The sequence below is a fragment of the Macaca mulatta genome, chromosome 8 (genome assembly GCF_049350105.2).
Source record: "Macaca mulatta isolate MMU2019108-1 chromosome 8, T2T-MMU8v2.0, whole genome shotgun sequence".
NCBI classification, from domain to species: domain Eukaryota; kingdom Metazoa; phylum Chordata; class Mammalia; order Primates; family Cercopithecidae; genus Macaca; species Macaca mulatta.
Window position 1 is genome coordinate 19222543 of NC_133413.1, and position 20987 is coordinate 19243529.

The 20987-nt window shown below is 45.4% G+C and overlaps 1 protein-coding gene across 1 annotated transcript in view; it reads left to right on the plus strand.

Annotated features, from left to right (window-relative positions):
* The window catches only part of PDGFRL (platelet derived growth factor receptor like), a 66277-nt gene that overhangs the window by 35936 nt on the left and 9354 nt on the right, over positions 1–20987 (plus strand). The window contains exons 3-4 of the mRNA XM_001096474.5: positions 8973–9124; positions 15799–16092. Coding sequence (XP_001096474.3) covers positions 8973–9124; positions 15799–16092 — 446 coding nt within the window. The remainder of the gene's footprint in view (positions 1–8972; positions 9125–15798; positions 16093–20987) is intronic.

A 20987-nucleotide genomic window follows, 5' to 3' on the forward strand; every position in this document is an offset into this window, starting at 1 on the left:
ATAAGCAAAAAGAAGAAAGATCTCTGAAAATCCCAAGATACATGGTTAACACAGTAGTGTTGAATCTTCTAGTTTTATTTTTAGTATAAAAAAGGTATCAAAATATACAAACTCTTTTTTTTCTTTTTTTTTTTTTTTAAGACGGAGTCTCGCTCTGTTGCCCAGGCTGGAGTGCAGTGGCGTGATCTCTGCTCACTGCAAGCTCCGCCTCCCGGGTTCATGCCATTCTCCTGCCTCAGCTTCCCGAGTAGCTGGGACTACAGGCGCCCACCACCTCGCCCGGCTAACTTTTTTTTTTGTATTTTTTTAGTAGAGATGGGGTTTCACCGTGTTAACCAGGATGGTCTCAATCTCCTGACCTCATGATCCACCTACCTCGGCCTGCCAAAGTGCTGGGATTACAGGCGTAAGCCCCTGAGCCTGGCCACAAACTCTTTAATGACTAACTTTCCCCCCAGTCTATTGTGAATATTTTTTATGTGTAAAAAAGGTATCAAAATATACAAACTCTTTTATGATTAACTTTTCCCCTAATCTATTGTGAATATTTTTGTGTGTAAAATTATCAAAATATTCAAACTCTTTCATGATTAACTTTTTGCGTAATCTACTATGAATATCTTTCGTGAGTTATGGCTGTGATACTGTAGTAGGTTTAGCTAAATCTCTTGGGTCTCGCCGTCTCTTAGATCGTGCCCCATTTTTTATGATCACTCATTGCTGCCGCTAACATCTAGGTAGCAATGATCTGTTCTTCTGGGTGGATTTGTTGGGGTTGTTTTAAGGCCTTTATTCCAGGTGGTTTGAGGGGATTTTCCGTGGGGCGGATCGCTGGTGTGTCAGGTATGGTTATGTTTTGTGGTGTCAAAGGGATAGCCACTTCTCATCTTCTCAGAGTCCAGGGAATATCCGAAGGAGGCAGAGGAGCTTTTCCTTTGTAAACGACCTGGATGTGCTGGACAGAGGGTCAAAAAGAATGAGGACCCCAGCAGGTGGCAGAGGAGAAATGAAAAGGGAAGCGGGATTTTGCAGCGTGGCAGGCAGAATCCAGGCAGTGCCAAGGAAAGGACCTGCAGGGGTGAGAGTGACGCTGGCAGGGCTGGAGGGACGTAGCATGTGCAATCTCCTGTGAAGTGGTGGAGAAGTGCTTAGGGTGACTTCTTTTTCAATAATCCAGAGGAGGCCAGGCACAGTGGCTCATGCCTGTAATACCAGTACTTTGGGAGGCCAAGGCAGGTGGACTGCTTGAGCTCAGGAGTTCAAGACCAGCCTGGGCAACGTAGGGAACCCCTGTCTCTACAGAAACGTGCAAAATTAGCCAGGCATGGTAGTGGGCACCTGTAGTCCAAGCTACTCGGAAGGCTGAGGTGGGAGGATGGCTTGAACCCCACGGAGGTCACACCACCGCACTCCAGCCTGGTACCAGAGTGAGACCACATCTCAAAACAGAAAAGCTACCTTAAAAATAATATAAAAATAATAATACAGAGGAATCTGGCATAAGTCATTGTAGTAGAGAGGCCTGAGCCACGTTTCACAACGTAACCAGTTGTTGAGATGGACATATTGTATCACATCGCAAGGATTTTGAATAGTTCCTTGGACAGTAGGCACACATAGAGATAGATGATAGAGAGATGGTAGATGGACAACAGATAGATTGACAGATGATAGATAAATTGATAGATGATAGATCAGTAGATGATAGGCTGATACATGATAGATTGATTGACAATAGATAGATTGATAGATGATAGAGGGATAGAGCTATTCCAGCCTAATTTCTGATACAAGAACATGTGATACAAGATAGATGATAGAGGGATAGATCTATTCCAGCCTAATTTCTGATACAGGGGCCTCATGAGGATCAAATAAGTCAAAATGGGTAAAGGGCTTACAGCATTGCTTAGCACATGTTAAACACTGCGTAAGTTTCAGTGATTATTATTAGTTTCATCATTGCCATCTTGTGGGATTGAGAAAAAGTAGTGTCTCTTGGGTATCACCAGTTATGAAGTAGATGGTTAATAACTGATGGGTGTCCCGTTCTTGTTTCCTTTAATTAATTACCGGATGGTTTAGTGTTGACTGTATTCAGTCTGAAGTCCTTTAGATTGACTATTTGTTTCCCTGAGATCGTCATGCATATTTCTTCTTTCCTTTTTAAAGAAACACAAACAGTGACAGTTTCAATATGTTTTACCCAGCTGTCTGTTTCCCAGGATCTGTACTCTGTTCATATGGCACATTTCCTGCATATCATGCAGCCATTCTTCTCTGACACATGCTGAGACGGAGACTTAGAGGAAGCACAGGCCCTGTGTAAACACTTGAAACACAGACAAGCAAATACCAATGAGTCTTTATCGCTCTTGATTCTTGGCACAGTTCCTTGTGTGTGGTAGAGGCCTAACAATTTTTCACATGAATGTAGAATAAGGAGAATATTTATTTTGTACTTTGTAAACTTGTTTAGAGGCAAGGTCTCCCTGTGTTGCCCAGGCTGGAGTGCAGTGGCACAATCCTAGCACCCTGCAGCCTCCAGCTCCCAGGCTCAAGTGATCCTCCCACCTCAGCCTCCCAAGTAGCTGGGACTACAGGCAGGCATCATGACAACCAGCTAATTTTAAAATTTTTGTAGAGATGGGGGTCTCTCTGTTTCCAACAAAGGCAGCAGAGAGCGTCCAAAGCAGAAAATCTTTGTGTAGCTAGCCGAGGCGCCCTGGGAAAGTTGTGTAAACTGAGCTTCAAATTCTTCTCTGGTGGCTCCAGCACTTCCTGTGTAGCCTTGGGAAAGTTACCTAGCCTCTCCACCCTGTTTGTTCACCTGACACGTGGGGTTAATAATAGCACCTATCTCTCAGGGCTTCCTGAGGATCAAGTAAGTCAAAATGGGTAAAGGGCTTACAGCATTGCTTAGCACATATTAAACACTGCTTAAGTTTCAGTTGTTATTATTATTAGTTTCATCATTGCCATCTCGTGGGGTTGAGAAAAAGTCGTGTCTCTTGGGTATCGCCAGTTATGAAGTAGATGCTTAATAACTGATGGGTGTCCCGTTCTTGTTTCCTTAAATTAATTACCGGATGGCTTAGTGTTGACTTAACAGAAAACAGTGTACCATTTCTATTATGGGATTTAAAATTCTGAGCACAATTAACTGGATCTCTCATGTTTTTGTTTGTGATGTGGGAGTGTGTGTGTGTGTGCATGGCTATATTTAGCAGATTTTGTAAGCTATTTAAGGCCCCATCACTCTGTCAAAATTGCTTCATTTCATTTCTGTGGGATGAAAATCCATGCCCTCTTCATTTATAAGCATTTGTAACTTGAGTCTGTGTGACACTAGTTTAGATGCTCTGCCACCCAATAGCTGAGTAACTTGGACAAGTTGCTTCTCTATGTTTCGGTGCCCTCATCAGTAAAAGGGGAAAAATAGTACCTCCAAGTTAATGTGGCTGTAAGAACCAGGGGGACCACAATGACAGTTTCTAAAATGTATTGAGTCTGGGCGTGGTGGCTCATGCCTGTGATCCCAGCACTTTGGGAGGCTGTGGTGGGAGATTGCTTGAGGCCAGGAATTTAAGACTAGCCTGGGCAACACAGCAAGACCCTGTCTCTACAAAAAAAAAAAATCTAAAAAATTAGCCGGATGTGGTGGCACATGCCTGTAGTCCCAGCTACTCAGGAGGCCAAGGTGGGAGGCTCCCTTAAGCCCAGGAGTTTGAGGCTGTAGTGAGCTGTGATTGCACCACTGTACTCAAAGCCTGGGCAACAGAGCAAGACCCTATCTCTAAATAAATAAATAAATAAATAAATAAATAAATAAGTAAGTAAGTAAATAAGTAAGTAGGATGTATTGAGCACTTCTCTGTGGCAGATGCTGTTCTAAGTCCTGAACTTGTTTACAGAGCTTGGCACCATGCCTGCCCTCAATAAGCATCATTGTTTTTACTGCAAGTCTGAAGAGTAGGTGAAGCCAGATTGTGGAAGACGAGCTGTTGCTAAGGACTCTGAAGGTCATGGTGAAGCCGGGATTTGAATCTGGCCAGTAGGGTTACAAAGTCCATGATTTTATTTTATTATTGTGATTATTTTTTATTTATTTGTTTTTGAGACAGAGCCTTGCTCTGTCACCAGGCCAGAGTGCAGAGGCACAATCTCAGCTCACGGCAACCTCCACCTCCCGGGTTCAAGTGATTGTCCTGCCTCAGCCTCCCCAGTAGCTGTGACTATAGGCATGCACCACCGCGCCCAGCTAATTTTTATATTTTCAGTAGAGATGGGGTTTCACCATGTTGGCCAGGATGGTCTTGATCTCTTGACCTCATGATCCAGCCGCCTTGGCCTCCCAAAGTGCTGGGATTACAGGCATGAGCCACCGCGCCCGGCCCAAGTCCATGATTGTATGCCTTTGACCATGGTCTTCAGCCAACTTGTGGTCCAGAAAAACATCTCTTCGTTCTGCACAAACCTGCCTTTTTTCTTCTCTCTGGAGATCTCCTTCCCTCGGAATGTGTGCCCTTGATTTGTGCATGTTGACATCCTTCCTTTCTACCAAGACCCTTTAGGCCTGGAGGGTCTTGCTGGTTACTCTCCTCGGAGTTCTCATGACATGTTGTATAGGAGAACTCGAGAGCAGGGACCTCTCTAGACATCGTTGCATCCCTCCTGTCCTCTCCAGCACCTCCCATTTATTTTGTACTCATTAAGTATGTATGGGTATAAGACCAATGAATCATTATCTTGTAACGCAGGGCTCACCCTCTGCCCTTGGCTTGCAGAGTCTTGACGGGGCGGACAGTAAATGAACCCCACTTCTATTACCTGGCCACTGCCCCAGGTAAGATGCACTGGTCACTATATCTGAGGGCTGTCAGCTCCCTCCTCTACACCATCTCATGACTTAGACCACCCCCAGGAGAGAGCAGCCTGGGCTAAATGCAGGAAGCTTCAGGCCTCCACTGATGAGAGCAAGACTCTGTGTGTGTGAAGGCTGGGAGAGCGTGTTAGAAGACATACACACACATATAAATACACAGGGTCTTAACATTTGAACACATTCACTTTGAAACATGGACTTGGCCATCACTGAGCTCTCTGTGGGTCAGGGCTAGAACTCCTAGTTTGGAAAGAAAAGGCCAGAGGCAAGCTGATGTGTTGGCGTGTTCAGAGATGATTCCTGTTAATGTGAATTCTGCTTCTCTTAGAACACCTTTTTCCTGGCACTTGGTCATAACACCTCCTTTTTGCTCCACTTAAACTCCCCGTTCTCCACTTCCTCCATCCCTGGGGGCGGTGTTCAGTGGTTACACAGAAAGGAAGGGTCTTTGATGAAGCGTCTCTGTACAGTGGCTCTGAAGGGCTCAAGGAATCCTTGTCTCCCTTTCATGACATGGACTCAGCCTCCAGAGGCCTTCGGTCACTTCCAAGCCCTTGCATAGCCTGCTGCCTGGACGGTGAGATACCATTGGTAGAAATGGACATTCTAAATCCAGGCATTTAAACTGTAATCCTACTAAATAATTTGTTTCCTGTTTTATATTGTTTGCTTAGAAGAGGGGGTGGAAAAATGCAGAACTGTTTTCCAGTGCATTTCCTTCCTTCCACCCCCAAACCTACTAAAGATACAGCATGCTTCTTTGCACGCTGATGGTAGGGTTATTCCTAAGTGTTAATTTTTTACGTACCTAATTACTTTCCCAGTAGGAATGGCATCTAATACTTTCTAGCACTACAGTGCTAGCAAATGCTGGGCCCAGAGAAGATGCGTACTGAATTTGTTGATTGCCTGCTGATTTTGTACCCTGATTCTGAGCTCTACAGGAATATGGCCAGATATTGTCTACATGGGGAGACAACCACCTCCATTTTCCCTTCCCTTTTCCACTTTTTTAATGTGCTGAAATCCAGCTTCATCCTTAAAACTAAAACTAGCATTGATTTTTTTAAACTTACTTATTTATTTACTTATTATTTTTTTAAGACAGGGTTTTGCTCTGTCGTTTAGGCTGGAGTACAGTGGTGGGATCATAGCTCACTGCAGCCTCAACCTCTTGGACTCCAGAGATCCTCCCACATCAGCCTCCTGAGTAGCTAGGACAACATGCACACTACCATGCCTGGCTAATGTTTAATTTTTTGTAGATAAGGGGTTTTACTATGTTGCCCAGGCTGGTCGTGAACTCCTGAGCTCAAACGATCCTCCTACCTCAGCCTCCCAAAGTGTGTTGGGATTATAGGCGTGAACCACCGCACCTGACCTTTTTTTTTTTTTTTTTTTGGTTGTGCTAACTGTCCCCAGTGCTACATGTGTACTATTTGTCATGGCTATAGTAATATTCATGATTACTACTACTCATCTGTAATTAAGATATAACTGGGATAATACAATGAACCAGGCATTGCATGAAGGGCTTTGTATGTATTTTCTTGTCTAATGAGTGGCATTTAGAACATACTTAATTGACTTAAGGAAGACTTGCTCACAAGTGGTTCACAAGCTGTGGGTTTCAGGGAAGCCATTTCTGCTGTCTCAGACTCAGTTTTCCCCTCTGCAAAATAGGGAGCTGGATGCCTGCCTCTCCAGGTTCTTTCCTTTTTCATCACTGGTTTACCTCAATTCACTTGTGTTTAGGAGTCCTTGCTGTGTACTCTGCACAGATTTGTTGCTTAGAGAATATAAAACAAATGCAGTTCAGTCCCTGCGTCAAAGCTTGTACCATCTAGTGCAATGACAGGAAGCCAGGGGTATCCGAGGGGTAGAGAACAGGGAAGTCAATTATGTCGGGCGAAAGTGGGGAGATTCCTGAGAGTCGATTCTAATTAGAAGCTTCCTGAAGGAGGAGAGATTTCCGTTCAGGGTAAAGGAGGCAATTGATGGCGTGGGAGTACAGAATCACCTCTTGACAGAACTGGTGGACAAAACAAGCTATTCAGCAGTGAACCAGAACAGGGCTGCGTTCAGGACCAACTCACCTGACATTTTGCCCTATGCTAAATGTAAACTGGTCACCGTATCGATACTGCTGCAAGATAAACTGGAGAATCTCAACTACATCATAAAAGTATGTGGATCTCAGAAGAGTGAAGCATTTGGATATTTGAGATGAGTCCCCAGATTAAAACTGCTTATTTTGGCGTCCCCATATGCTGAGTCTCTCGGCCTCAGGGGAACCTCCAGTGTGGGGATGATAAATCTGATACATCTGGATTTCTGCCACAATATAATAGAATTAATTACCATTGAAATTGGCTAATGCTTGTGTTTAATAATAAATATATATGCCCCTCTTCATTTCAGAAAGAAACTGAAGGGGGTTGCAAATATATTTGCAATGCAACAAGATACAAAATACAAGAGATAAGGAAGAAAAATAAAAGAAGAAATAATTGAGTAAGGTCAGAGGAAAAGTCCAAATGCCCAAAGGCTTTAAATACTTTATTAGAAGTGGGCTGCATGCATGCTTTGGGCTCAGGATCTTATCAGCCAATGCATTTTTTTCCTAAAAGAAAGTTTTTGGTTTTAACATGATAATGTAACATGTCTAAGATTCCAAGAGTTAATGCAGAGACTTACCTTTATCGATGAAAGGGATTTTGGGTATTGGATAATGCTGTGTACTTTCATTCATGTTGACTGCTTAGAAACGAATTCATGAGACACAGACTGAAAGCAAAACACGAGCCCAAGGCTTTCTGGCTGAGCTTCTGAGGCTGCGTAGCTTTTGCACCAAGGATTTTACTTAATGAAACCGCAGGTCTGAGGACAATTATGTTCTCCAAGAAGAGGAATTCTCTTTGACGTTTATTATTTCCTTTGAGGAGAGGCTTTTCTCTCTGCTTTCCCCACACACCCATTTATCAGAAACATACTCTTTATTTTTTAGAGACAGGGTCTTGCTCTGTCACCCAGGCTGGAGTGCAGTGGTATGATCATGACTCGCTGGCATCTCAAATTCTTGTGCTCAAGCCATCTTCCTGCCTGAGCATACCAAGTAGCTAGGACTCCAGGAGTCAGCCATCATGCCAGGCTCATTGTTTAATTTTTGTAAAAATGGGGTCTTGCTATGTTTCCCAGGTTGGTTTCAAATTCCTGGCCTCAAGTTATCCTCCCATCTTGGCCTCTGAAAACACTGGGATTATAGCTGTGAACCACTGCCAAACACGTTGTTTTTTTCTTTTTCTTTTTCTTTTTTTTAAGTGGTGACACATCGGTTTATTGAAATATGTAGCAATGTATGGTGAAAATAATGTTCATATTTTATTTTCTTAAAACAGAATATTGCAGTTTTTAGTGATAGATTTTGTTTTTTAGGGTGGTTTTAGGTTTCAGAGAAATGGAGAAAAAGATACAGGGTGCCCATTTACCTCCTCCCCTCCTGCACACAGTTTTCCCATTATTAATTTCTTACATTAATGTGGTACATTTTTGACAACTGACGTACCAATATTGATACGTTATCATTAGCTAGTCCATAGTTTAAGTTAGGGTTCACATCTTGTATTGCTCATTCTTTGAGTTTTGACAAGTGTATAATATTGCATTTTCACGATTAACATTTCTGTGTATTTTATCACTGCATAAAATCTGAAAAAAAGTAGTAAAATCCAGAAATATGGTTATGAATAAAATTTTTTGAATTGTTGCAAAAAATATTTACCTCGTTGTATTATACTGAAAAGCCGAACAATCCATCATATTGCTCAAATTGTTACAGAATGAACTTTAAAATGGAAAAATGTCATTTTTTTCCTGATTTCTTTTTTTTTCAGTTTTTTTTTGCATTATTATTTTTTATTATTATACTTTAAATTCTAGGGGTGTTTGACAAGCCAGACACATTCTTTGTGACATTGGAGAAAGACTGGGGCAAGTCTGCCCAGAGAACCGTGGAGCCAAGTGTGACAGCTGGAGGGCCTCAGCCCAGGTCTGACCTCCTTTGAGTTCATGTCTCTTTTATTCCTAGTGTCAAGCAGAATGAGCGCTATGGCCAGTTGACTCTGGTCAACTCTACGTCGGCGGACACGGGTGAATTCAGCTGCTGGGGGCAGCTCTGCAGCGGCTACATCTGCAGGAAGGACGAGACCAAAACAGGCTCCACCTACATCTTTTTTACAGGTAAAATACTTGGTGCATTCATGGAACTCTTCAAACTTCTGGACTTGGCTGAGAGCTGAAGGTTTCCCTACTGCATGCTGAATAGCAAATAATGACATCAGAGCACTTCTTGTTTGCCAGGCTCTGGGCTAAATGCTTTACATCAGTTATTTCATGTAAGTCTTACCATAACCCTTCAGGGCATATACTAATATTATTGTTATTATTATTATTTTTCAGATGGGAAAGTTGAGGTTAAATAAGTCCTTAAGGTCACACAGCAAGTAAGTGGTGGTAACAAGATTTCAACACAAACCGTTTGGTTCCAGGGTCTGTCCCTGCACTTGCCAATATAGTGACCACTAGATACGTGTGGCTACTTAAATTTAAATGAAAATTAATCAAAATGAAATAAAATTCAAAACAGTTTCTCAGTGCACTTGCCAGGTTTCACGTGCTCAACTGTGGCATGTAGCTAATGGCTATTGTACTAGACAGCACAGAGAGAGAACATTCCCTTTATCACAGAAAGTTCTATTGGACAGTGCTGCTGTTGACTTTCATCACTGTGTTCTCAGAACCTATGACCATCTCCTCTCTGGAAACTCCATAGGATGCTTTGCTAAAGACCTCCTCCCATTTGTCATTTTTATTATTTTATTTTTTGATTTTTCCATAGAAATGAGGTCTCACTGTGTTGCCCAGGCTGGTCTCAAACTCCTGAGCTCAAGCTATCCTCCTGCTTTGGTCTCCCAAAGTGCTGTAGTTACAGGCATGAACCACAGTGCTCAGCCCCATTTGTTCTTGGGAGTACTATGAGCTGGGATTTCAGAGGCAAGATTCCCAAAGATTGTGGCTCTTGTGTCTCCAGTCCCTGTCCCTAAGCCTCAGTGGACTGCCTGAAAATGTTCAAGTCAGAGTGGAGAACTCTGCAGTGCAAAGTATGTTTCTGGAAGGTGGAGCTTGCATTTTGAGAAACAGGTGTGCAGAATAACTGCTCAGCCTCTTTCTTCTGTAATGTTCTCTAAGTTCTGAAGTTTAGGGGATGAAGTTCTCCAACAAGGTTCAGAGGTCAGTAAGAGCTTTCAGGAATCTTCCAAATCCACCCCAGTCCTATTGTTGTCCAAGACATTTCAGGTGAAACCAGAATCCTTTCTTAGTGCCTGGCCAGGGACTTTCATGAGATTTCTCTATGCCCTGAATCCATCTACCTTTCAGACCTAGAGCTAAATAGGCCTAGACGTAGACTTAGACCTATGACCCAAATGATGTTATGACCTGACCAGTAAAGAATGTTTTAGTACAATTTTATGTATTTGTCCTTTCCTGCCCAAATAACTCCCCTCTGGCAAGAAGATGTATTAGTAGGGTACGCTGCAGTTCTGGAAGCACATGTATCTCATTTTGAAGGAGACTTTTTACTCCTTAGTTCAGCTAGATCCGAGTTTTTGTCTCATGCCAGGAAAACTTAGGCACACAGACACTTAAAAGAGTGAGTGGAGTAGAATTTAGTATGCGAAAGCTCTCAGCAAAAAGAGGGGTCCTGAAAGCAGGTTGCAGGTTGCCCTCTACACGGCTGAATACAAGGGCTTCTATGTTCCCCTGGTAGGACTGGGTTCCCTGTTTGTAAAAGGCGTGAATTCCTGGCGGCTCCACCCCTTCCTTTCAGTGCACATGCGGGCCCTTAATCTGAGTCACTCCACGTTGATTTATTTCCCTTACTGCACGTGTGTTAAGGGATGGAATTTTTCACTAGGGGCATGTTTAGGCGAGACTCCTGAGCACAAAGACCGTGGTAGGTCAGAGGTTCTCTAAGGACCCTCCCATATCTGCTTAGGAGATTTCTCTGCCTCCTGCCTCTATCAATTTCATTTCCACAACATCCCTGGGAAATAAGCAAAAGCTATTTTATTATCTCCAAAATACCACAAGTACTAATGCTCATGCTGAGCCATAATGTTCCAGGACTTGTAGTGGCACAATAAGGAGTGAAATCTTTTTTTCTGACCCAGGATCCAGTGTTTTTACTGCCTTGAGCCTTTTCTAGGACAAGGTGAAGGATGGACTGATAGCCAGATTCTAGCTAGCATAACTGGTGTTGTCAGGAGAATTGTTAATAATTGTTCATAGGCACTCTCTTTGGATCTTCATTTTGGAACTCGCTACCCAAGACTGTCTGTGTGCCCTTTGTATTATACCATGCTGTGAAGCAACAGTGGAAAAGGCAACTAATTAAGATGAATAAAAGTCTGTTATTCCAGACAACAACTGATTCCACATTTCAAGTTGCAGAAGGAAGATTCTTTGCCATAATTAGCACTGTTGTGTCTTCCCAAAGTATCAGTCGAGGTTTTGAACTGAAGGCTTAGCTTGGGCATAATGTTCTATTAATGTTATGGGGTCTTGGCCAACCATGGTGGCTCACACCTGTAATCCTAGCACTTTGGGAGGCCGAGGTGGGTGGATCACTTGAGGTCAGGAGTTCGAGACCATCCTGGCCAACATGGAGAAATCCCATCTCTACAAAAATACAAAAACTAGCTGGGCGTGGTAGCGCACACCTGTAGTCCCAGCTACTCAGGAGGCTGAGGCAGGAGAATCACCTGAATCTGGGAGGCGGTGGTTGCAGTGAGCCAAGATTGTGCCACTGCACTTCCAACATGGATGACAGAGCAAGACTTTGTCTCAAAAAAAAAAATTATGAAAAAAATTATGGGCTCACTTTGAGTTTTGGAGGCAGATCCTTTTTTTTTTTTTTTTTAAATTTACTGAACTCCTTTTGGGAACCAAAGAAAGGCTAAAATATATTTATTCCAACTATCAAGAAACTTTGATCAAAAAGGGAGGTGACCTAATGAGTTTTTTGTTCTTATTTCTCTCTTTTTTTTTTTTTTCTTATTTCTCAACACTAAGGTAGGAGTCCAGTTGGATTTTCACTGTAGGGTTTATCAATTTGTCTTTTCAAGCATGGGTGGGTTTGAAAAATCAAGATGGGCAGTTATAGAAGCTGAGGTTCCCACTGCTGGCTCAGGATTCTTTCAGAACATGTTTCCTGGCTACCCATGTGGAGAAACGTCTGTCATTCATTATGTTTGTATGTTTCCTAGAGTTTGATTGAAGCTTCTTTTGGGGGACTGACTGTTGTTAGTGTGCAATCTGTGATAAACAATTGCCATATATATTTCCTCTTTCGTCTTTATCCAGGAGGCTCTTGGAAGGTTTTTCTCCCTTCTCTCTCACTTTTTATTGGAGTATAACATATGTAAAGAAAAACATTCAAATTCTCAGTATACAGCTCAATAAATTGTCGTCAACCAAACAGGCACATGTGACTCCCACCCAGGTCAAGGATGAGAACATTACCAGCGGCAGGGCTTTCTCATCGTGAAAGGCTGGGGCTCTCATTTTTATATGTAGGAAAACTACATTAATAAGTACTTTCCTGGCTGGGCACAGTGGCTCATGTTTGTAATCCCCCAGCACTTTGGGAAGCTGAGGGAGGTGGATCACTTGAGGTCAGGAGTTTGAGACCAGCCTGATCCACATGGTGAAACCCTATCTCGACTGAAAATACAAAAATTAGCTGGATATGGTGGCACACACCTGTAGTTTCAGCTACTCAGGAGGCTGAGGCACAAGAATCGCTTATACCCAGGAGGCAGTGAGCCAAAGTTGCAGTGAGCCGAGATTGCACCACTACACTCCAGCCTGGGTGATGGAGTGAGACTGTCTCAAAAAAAAGACTCTTCTAAATATTGAATTTGCTATAATTTGGATTTAGTGTATAGCTTGTTAACTTCACTTTTTTTTTTTTTTTTTGTGAGACTCTGTCTCGGCTCACGGCAACCTCCGACTCTCCTGGTTCAAGCAATACTGCCTCAGCCTCCCAAGTAACTGGGATTACAGGCACATGCCACCACGCCCATCTAATTTTTGTATTTTTAGTAAAGACGGAGTTTCACCATGTTGTCCAGGAGGGTCTCAATCTCCTGACCTCATGATCCGCCCACCTCGGCCTCCCAAAGTGCTGGGATTACAAGTGTGAGCCACCCCGCGTGGCCAATTTTTTTTTTTAATGTAAAGTCCCATGTGCTTAGTTTTCTTTAAGTAATACATTTGTCATCTAGATTAGTGAACATAAATACATTTGCACAGGACATGTAATCTATAATTATTAAAATTAACTTCAACAGTTTTGGTTGTTGATGGAAGCTACAAATTGCAAATATATTTTTTAAAGCAACTGGTGTGGTCACTTACTTCAAAGTGTGTATTATAGTATAAGAAGTAAGGCTGGGCACATTGGCTCACCCCTGTAATCTCAGCACTTTGGGAGGCCAAGGCAGGAGGATTGCTTGAGTCCAGCAGTTTGAGACCAGCCTGGGCAACATAGTGAGACCCTGACTCTACAAAAACCAAACAATAAAAAATTAGGCTTGGTGGCACGTGCCTGTAGTCCCAGCTACTCAAGAGGCTGAGGTGGGAGGATCACTTGAGCCCTGGATGTTGAAACGGCAGTAAGTCATGATCATGTCACTGCACTCCAGCCTGGGCAACAGAGTGAGACCCTGTCTCAAAAAAAAAAAAAAATGATATTTTTATGTTCTTAAATTCACATGGTTCACTTATTCAACTAACGACTTTGCTTATTGATTCAGATTATTCTACACACTCTTAAAACAAAAGTTGCCTCTAAATCTTGCAATCATGCAATCCTAAAGTGTTACTGCTAAGAAAACATCTTTAATATTATCCACTCCAGATTCTTCTCTTGACAAATGTGGACACTGAAGCATGAGGAAATTAAGTAATGCCTCCAAGGCCATGTAGATGGACTGTGTGAACACGTGAACGTTGGGCACAACTTTGACAGAGGTGCTCCTTACCTAAGCCTGAAAGCCAATTTCTCATAAAGTAGAACGGATCTCCCAGCCTGATGGAAACCCATGTAAAACACGGAGACTCTCTGAGCCATGATATGCTCTTCCCTCGTCTTAGAGCCAAGAGGAAGGATCTCCACGTTAGTGAACTTGGTACTTATAGCCCAAGAACTCTTGGCTCACGAACCATTCGGTGATGTGTCCAGGAATTCTGCCCCCAACCTAAAACACCATCTAACTCTGACGCAAAGAAGGCAAGTTGGGGAGAAAGGCAAGAAAAATTATTTATTTCAGGAACATTGTGGGGAAAACACAAGAAAGGATGTAATACGTATTAGGGTATCACTAGCTCCAAATATTTCCCTTTGCAATTACTATAATATTCCCTCACAGAATGATCCAGAAAAACAAAGGATTTAATGTACCATTCCAAAAAAGAAAAGCCACCAGCACCAACAAAAATTACCCCCAAAAGCCCAGTCCAGAGTTTCTTGCCTGTCCTAAGGACAGAGTCAGTCCTCATTTCTCCCATTTCGGTAAGATAAAAATGCCATCATCTGAGCTTAAAGAACCAGGCAGAGTAATTTCAGGGGAAATGAGGGGATGTAAGAGACTGGCTGAAGATTCCCAGCCAGGTGCTGGCCAAGCCGAGAGCAGACCTGAGACTGATGGGTTCCTCCTTCAAACCAGCAACATTCCCCTCCACTAACTTTGGCAGGCACCAGGTCCTCTGGGCTGTGTAGGGAGCTCTGATGCGCTGGGAAATGCTTCCTGGCTGGCAGTTACTGACCATGGCTGTGGGGTTGATTTCTCCACACACAAGCAACAGATGGCTTCAAGCTTTACAATTGCTAAGGGTTTAAAACTTACAATCATAAAATCACATTAATAAGTGCTTTCCTAAATACTGAGTTTGCTGTAATTTGGATGTAGTTTACAGCTTATTAACTTGATTTTTTCTGGAAATCTAAAATCCAATGTGCTTAGTCGTCTTTAAGAAATATGTGTGTCACCTACATGAGTGGATATAAATACATTTGCAGGAGACATATGTAATCTATAATTATTAAAATGAACTTTAACACATTTTTTTCTTGATGGAAGCTACTGATTGCAATTTTTTTTTTTTTTTTTTTTTTTGAGACACAATCTTACTTTGTTGCCCTGGGTGGAGTACAGTAGCATGATCTCGGCTAACTGCAACCTCTGCCACCTCCTGGGTTCAGGCAATTCTCATGCCTCAGCCTCCCATGTAGCTGGGACTACAGGCGCCTGCCACCACACTCAGCTAATTTTTTTTTTTTTTTTTTGTATTTCTAGTAGAGATGGGGTTTCACCATGTTGCCCAGGCTGGTCTCGAACTCCTGAGCTCAGGCGATCCACCCGCCTCAGCCTCCCAAAGTGCTAGGATTACAGGCATGAGCCACTACACCTGGCCAGATTGCAAATATATTTTTAAAGCAAGTAGTGTCGTCACTTACTTCAAAGTATGTATTAAAGTATAAGAAGTAAGGCTGGGCCTGTTAAACCTTAACATGTTAAAGGTTTATTTGTTAAATCTTAAATCTTGTTCCTTGCTGCTTCATGGCTGTGATCCGTGGGCCTCATTTGGGCTTGAACTGATACCTTTTCTGTTTTCTTTAAGGAGACGGGAAGGAAAATCATTCTTCCAAAAAATGAAAAGCATTAAAATAAAAAAAACCCCAGCTTTTGCTACTCCTAAGGATTCAGTATTTGGAGGATGTTGCCAGAATCCTTAAGGATGCTTTTACTTTGCTTCTCCAGAGTGAATAAGCCTGTGTCTTCCCTTTGCAGAGAAAGGAGAACTCTTTGTGCCTTCTCCCAGCTACTTCGATGTTGTCTACTTGAACCCGGACAGACAGGCTGTGGTTCCTTGTCGGGTGACTGTGCTGTCGGCCAAAGTCACGCTCCACAGGGAATTCCCAGCCAAGGAGATCCCAGCCAATGGAACGGACATTGTTTATGACATGAAGCGGGGCTTTGTGTATCTGCAACCTCATTCCGAGCACCAGGGCGTGGTTTACTGCAGGGCGGAGGCCGGGGGCAGATCTCAGATCTCCGTCAAGTACCAGCTGCTCTACGTGGCAGGTAAGCTGGGCCACCCCTGTCTAGATTCTAGTCACTCCGCTGGTCAGTTTCAGGTACTGCTGTTCCCTGCCTGCAGATGGAATAAGGAAGCACCATGAGTGCCTTTTGTTTCATTGTTGTTGGGTTTTTTTTTCTTTTCCTTTTTTCCTGAAACAGTGTCCCTTTTTGCTGCCCAGGTTGGAATGCCGTGGCACAACCATTTTCTCACTGCAGCGTTAAAGCCCTGGGCTCAAGCGATCCTCCTTCCTTAGCCTCCTGAGTAGCTGGAACCACAGGCATGCGCCACCACGCCCTCTCGTACAGAAGAGGTCTTCCTGCCTTGCCTGGACTGGTCTTGAACTCCTGAGCTTAAACAATCCTTCAATCTCAGCTTCCCAGAGTGCCGAGATTCCAGGTGTGAGCCACCATGCTCGGCCCACTTACGCTGTTCTTAAAGGCTTCCCTTCTGCCCCACCGCTTCTAGGATGTTCTCCTTCCTTGCTATGACTCTGACCGAAAACCCCCCGTCCCCCTTCCAGCCAAATCCTTCCATCATTCACTCTGGTGCTGCCTCTCTGTTTGATGAGCAGGTCTTCTAAGTCCCCAAACTCCTTTAGAGCATCCTCCCAGCCTCTTGGTCTTAACCCGAATCTGCTGTCTCCTAAGGACACCGTTCGTTCCCACCTCAAGGCTGGCATCCTTCTTGTACCCATTCCCACCCCCCAACCCTCATTCTCTGCCCTTCTGTTGGGAACCTCTGCTCTTTGGGGGCTCCACCAGCATTCTCATTTCCTTTCCTGTCACTCCCCTGAGTGCATCGAACATTTTGGCACTTCGTTCATGGTCCTGCTTGTCGCTCCATTTTTAGGGTGACTTTGATATCGACTTGGAACCCACTGGTCAGGTTCATGGACCCCTCATCTGCTCCACCTCGGATATTCCCACCCTCATCACAATGTGAACATGTCAACCACAACCGCTGTGACAGCAATCACCGGGGCTGACCCCAGCTCCAGTGACACAGGCTTGTACTTTCCCAGGATTCTGTGTTTAATGACTCCCTCAACCACAATCCTCACCTGCACCCCCTGTTCCCCAGGGCTTTCTGCCCTCCCCACCCACGAGGCTTAGATCCTGGCTCCCAGCACATCTCTACTCACTACCCACGCCCTGCACGCCCTCATCTCTGTACTCCCCTCTCCTGTCCAGGAAAGAACCATCCTGGATGAACACAGCTAACTTTCTCCTCGTACCTGTACCCATGGGTGGGTAGAGGGCATGGCCACGAATCTCCCATCTCTTGCCCACCCTGCCTGGCGTCCTCTGCGTTTTGTTCCGTCTTTCTTCTGCTTTCCCCAATGTGCACAGAACACTTGGAGTCCTCAAATTCCCACCTCATTCTCTTCCAACTGGCCTTATTCCCTTCCTCTTGACAGATCTGAAACATGATCAGTCTCCCAATTAAAATTGGAACTACTTCTTTTAATGTGGCCATTTTAGTGGGGAGTTTCATTTCAGGGCGTTTATACATGAAATATGTTTTTCCCTGGTAACTGCCAGCCATTCCACTGTGTTAAATCCCCCTTTTCCTGAGGGTAGGGAGACCTGTTAGTCGTGTTGAGTTTCCCTTTGACATCCAGGAGGCTCGCTGGGTGGGTAAGACAGCCTCGTTCTGATTTCTAAGGCCGTTTGTTTAAAATCTTCAGTCCCGACAATTGATCCAAGCCTGCTTTCTGCTCTTCCTTCCACCTGCAGGCTCCATGCTGAGTCCAGCAGCTCTGAGTCAGAGGCCACAGTCCCCTCTGCTCCCCTCCCCTCCCCTCCCTGCTGGGACACCAGATTAGGGGAAGTGAGAGACAGAGGTCAGAGCCCGAGAGCTGGCTACCCCTGGTGATAAATGCTGACCTGGCTTGCTGTCTGTGAGCCTGATGGGAGCAGATAGTGACTCCAGTGCTTTGTCACAGGTGATAGGGACTCGCTTGTCACAAGCCCCTTTAGTGTCCTAGGCCCTGTCCCATGCAGCCTCGCCTCCTCCTGGACCCTCAGCTGGAGGCTGCCTCTGCTTGTATGAACTTCTTTGCTGTTAGGTGCAGCATGACTGAGAGAGCCTGGAGTCTTGACGTCTCTGAGTCCATCTGATCACCTGACTCCGGAGCAGGTGGCCACCAGAACATACTGTGGAGACACAGTCTGGGCCCTCTTTCCTTCTGGAAGTCCCCCACTCTGCCATCTTGTCCAGGGCTCTTTTGCCCCGGGCTGATGGCATAGGGGCAGGCTAGGAGCAGTTCTGTTGGAGAACGCCACAGCACCCCCCACCTTCCTTGACAAGCAGTTCTCTGAGGCCCCTCCCTCACCTTTCTGGAGTGAAGCACCCCCTTGCCAGCTTTGCAAGGGAGGAGGGGAAGTCGTTTCTCTTTAGGCACTTTAGTCCCTCACAGGTGACTTTAGTCTCTCGGAGAACTCTCACCTTGACCAGGGAGAAGTGGTGTGTGTGGGCAGGGTCCGTCCCCTGCAGTGGAGCTTCTCAGGCAGCCCTGTCGGGGGATCAGTAGCCCCAAGAGTGAGCTGCTCTCTGAAGTTAAAAATTGGACTCTGTCATGCCTCGTGTTCTCAGCCATGGTGCTTATTCAGCAGGCCATGCCCCTCACGCCCTGTTACCAAATCCCTCTCATGGCCCTGCTTCACCTCCCCGCGTGCTGCGCTGAGCCCACCACTCTTCCCCACTAGAACCAAGTCCCTGAATGAAAGAGCTCTCCATGTCCCATCTCCACTTCCTTTCCTCCCACACACTCCTCTGCCCACTCCCATCTGGCCTTCTCCCTTGACTTCCACCGAAATGGCTGTTGCCAAGGTACTCTGGGAACCCCATGCCGTTAAAATCTGTCCCCGTCCCACTGGATTCCGCCTCCCCTGCATGGAACGGCCTCTGCCCTGGTTCCATTTTTTCCAGCTTCCACCACCTCCCCTTCAGCTTTCTCACTCTTCTTGGTCAGCTCTTAGCAATCTATCAACTCTGAAATGCTGGTGCTCCCCCAGTCACCCTTCTTTCCCACTCCTTGTTCTCTCCCTGGGCCTGCTTCACATGTGTACACTGGGAACTCCCAAGTGGGTGGAAGTGGCCAGATCTGGAAGCACCAGATCCACGTGTCCGCCGTCCACCTCGAGCGTGCACTGAGATGCTTCGGGACCCTCCATCCTCTGTATGCCATCCCTGGACTCAGCGCCATCCTCCCTGGACTGGTTCTTCCTCCTCCTCTGCTTTGGCGACGGCACTACCTTCATCCAGGGGACAGGCCTGTGGCTGGAAGTCAAGCTCATCTCCCTTCTCCCAATCCTTTGTACTTTTCTCATTAAATCACTTTCAAATCTTACTGTTTCTCTCCATCCTCACTACAAAAAAGGGATCAAGCTAGCATTGTCTCTGCCCTGGTCTTACGTGAATACCTTCTCATCCATCTCCCCTATGTCCACCTTTTCTTTCTCCACTCTGTTTTCCACACTGCAGTTGATTTTTTTTTTTTAAGGCAAAATCTTGCTCTGTTGCCCAGACTGGAGTGCAGTGGTGTGATCTCGGCTCACAGCAACCTCCACCACCTGGGCTCAAGCGATTCTCCGGTCTCACCCTCAGTATCTGGGATTACAGGCATGCGCCAGCATGCCCAGCGAATTTTGTGTTTTTAGTTGAGATGGGGTTTCACCATGTTGGCCAGGCTGGTCTCGAACTCCTGACCTCAGGTGATCTGCCCACCTCGGCCTCCCAAAGTGGTGGGATTACAGGAGTGAGCCACTGCACCCGGCCCCTGATTTTAATTAAACCATTCAGTAGGTTCCCACTTCTCCCAGAACCAAAGTCCAAATCCTCTGTGTGGCGTGAATGGCCTCGCATGGACTCACCCCTGTCCTCCTCCCCATCCAGGTCTCACTCCTCCCTCCCCTCCTCTCCCCAGCCCTCCTCACTCCGCCACCACCTCTCACCCAGGGCCACGCCCATGAGCACTGCCAGCCTGCTGGTGCCTCCCTGCTTCTCCTGTTCATGTCTTTGAAGCTCAGTCTTGAGATTGTAGTTCAAACAGTACTTCCTCAAGGAAGCCCTTCCTGGCTCTCAGACTGTTCTATTCTGGCCTTTCGGAGTACACTGGGCTTCTGCTTCATAGCTTTTAACACAGCATTTTAAACTAACCATATAGGCCGGGCACGGTGGCTCAAGCCTGTAATCCCAGCACTTTGGGAGGCCGAGACGGGCGGATCACGAGGTCAGGAGATTGAGACCATCCTGGCTAACATGGTGAAACCCCGTCTCTACTAAAAATTACAAAAAAACTAGCCGGGCGAGGTGGCAGGCGCTTATAGTCCCAGCTACTCGGGAGGCTGAGGCAGGAGAATGGCGTAAACCCCGGAGGTGGAGCTTGCAGTGAGCTGAGATCTGGCCACTGCACTCCAGCCTGGGCAACAGAGCGAGACTCCGTCTCAAACAAACAAACAAACAAACAAACAAAAACTAACCATATAATGACTCACTCAGTGTCTGGCCCCTCCCTTAGAATACAGGTTCCAGGGGCTCAGAGATCAGGTCCATCTCCCTCCCTGGTCTAGACCCACCTGCTAGCACACAACCTTGCTCAAGGCTACCATCAAAATTGCTCGTTGACACACCTGTACTCCCAGCACTATGGGAGGCCAGGGCATGAGGATTGCTTGAGGCTATGAGTTGGAGATCAGCCTGGGCAACATAGACCAAAAAAACTGAAAAATTAGCCAGGTGCAGTGGCTCATACCTGTAATCCTACCTACTCAGAAGGCTAAGATGGGAGGATGGCTTCAGCTTTCCTCCAGGATGCAGGAGTTCGAGGCTGCAGAGAGCTAAGACTGCACCACTGTTGGCAGGTTCCTGTACTCCCAGCTACTCGGGAGGCTGA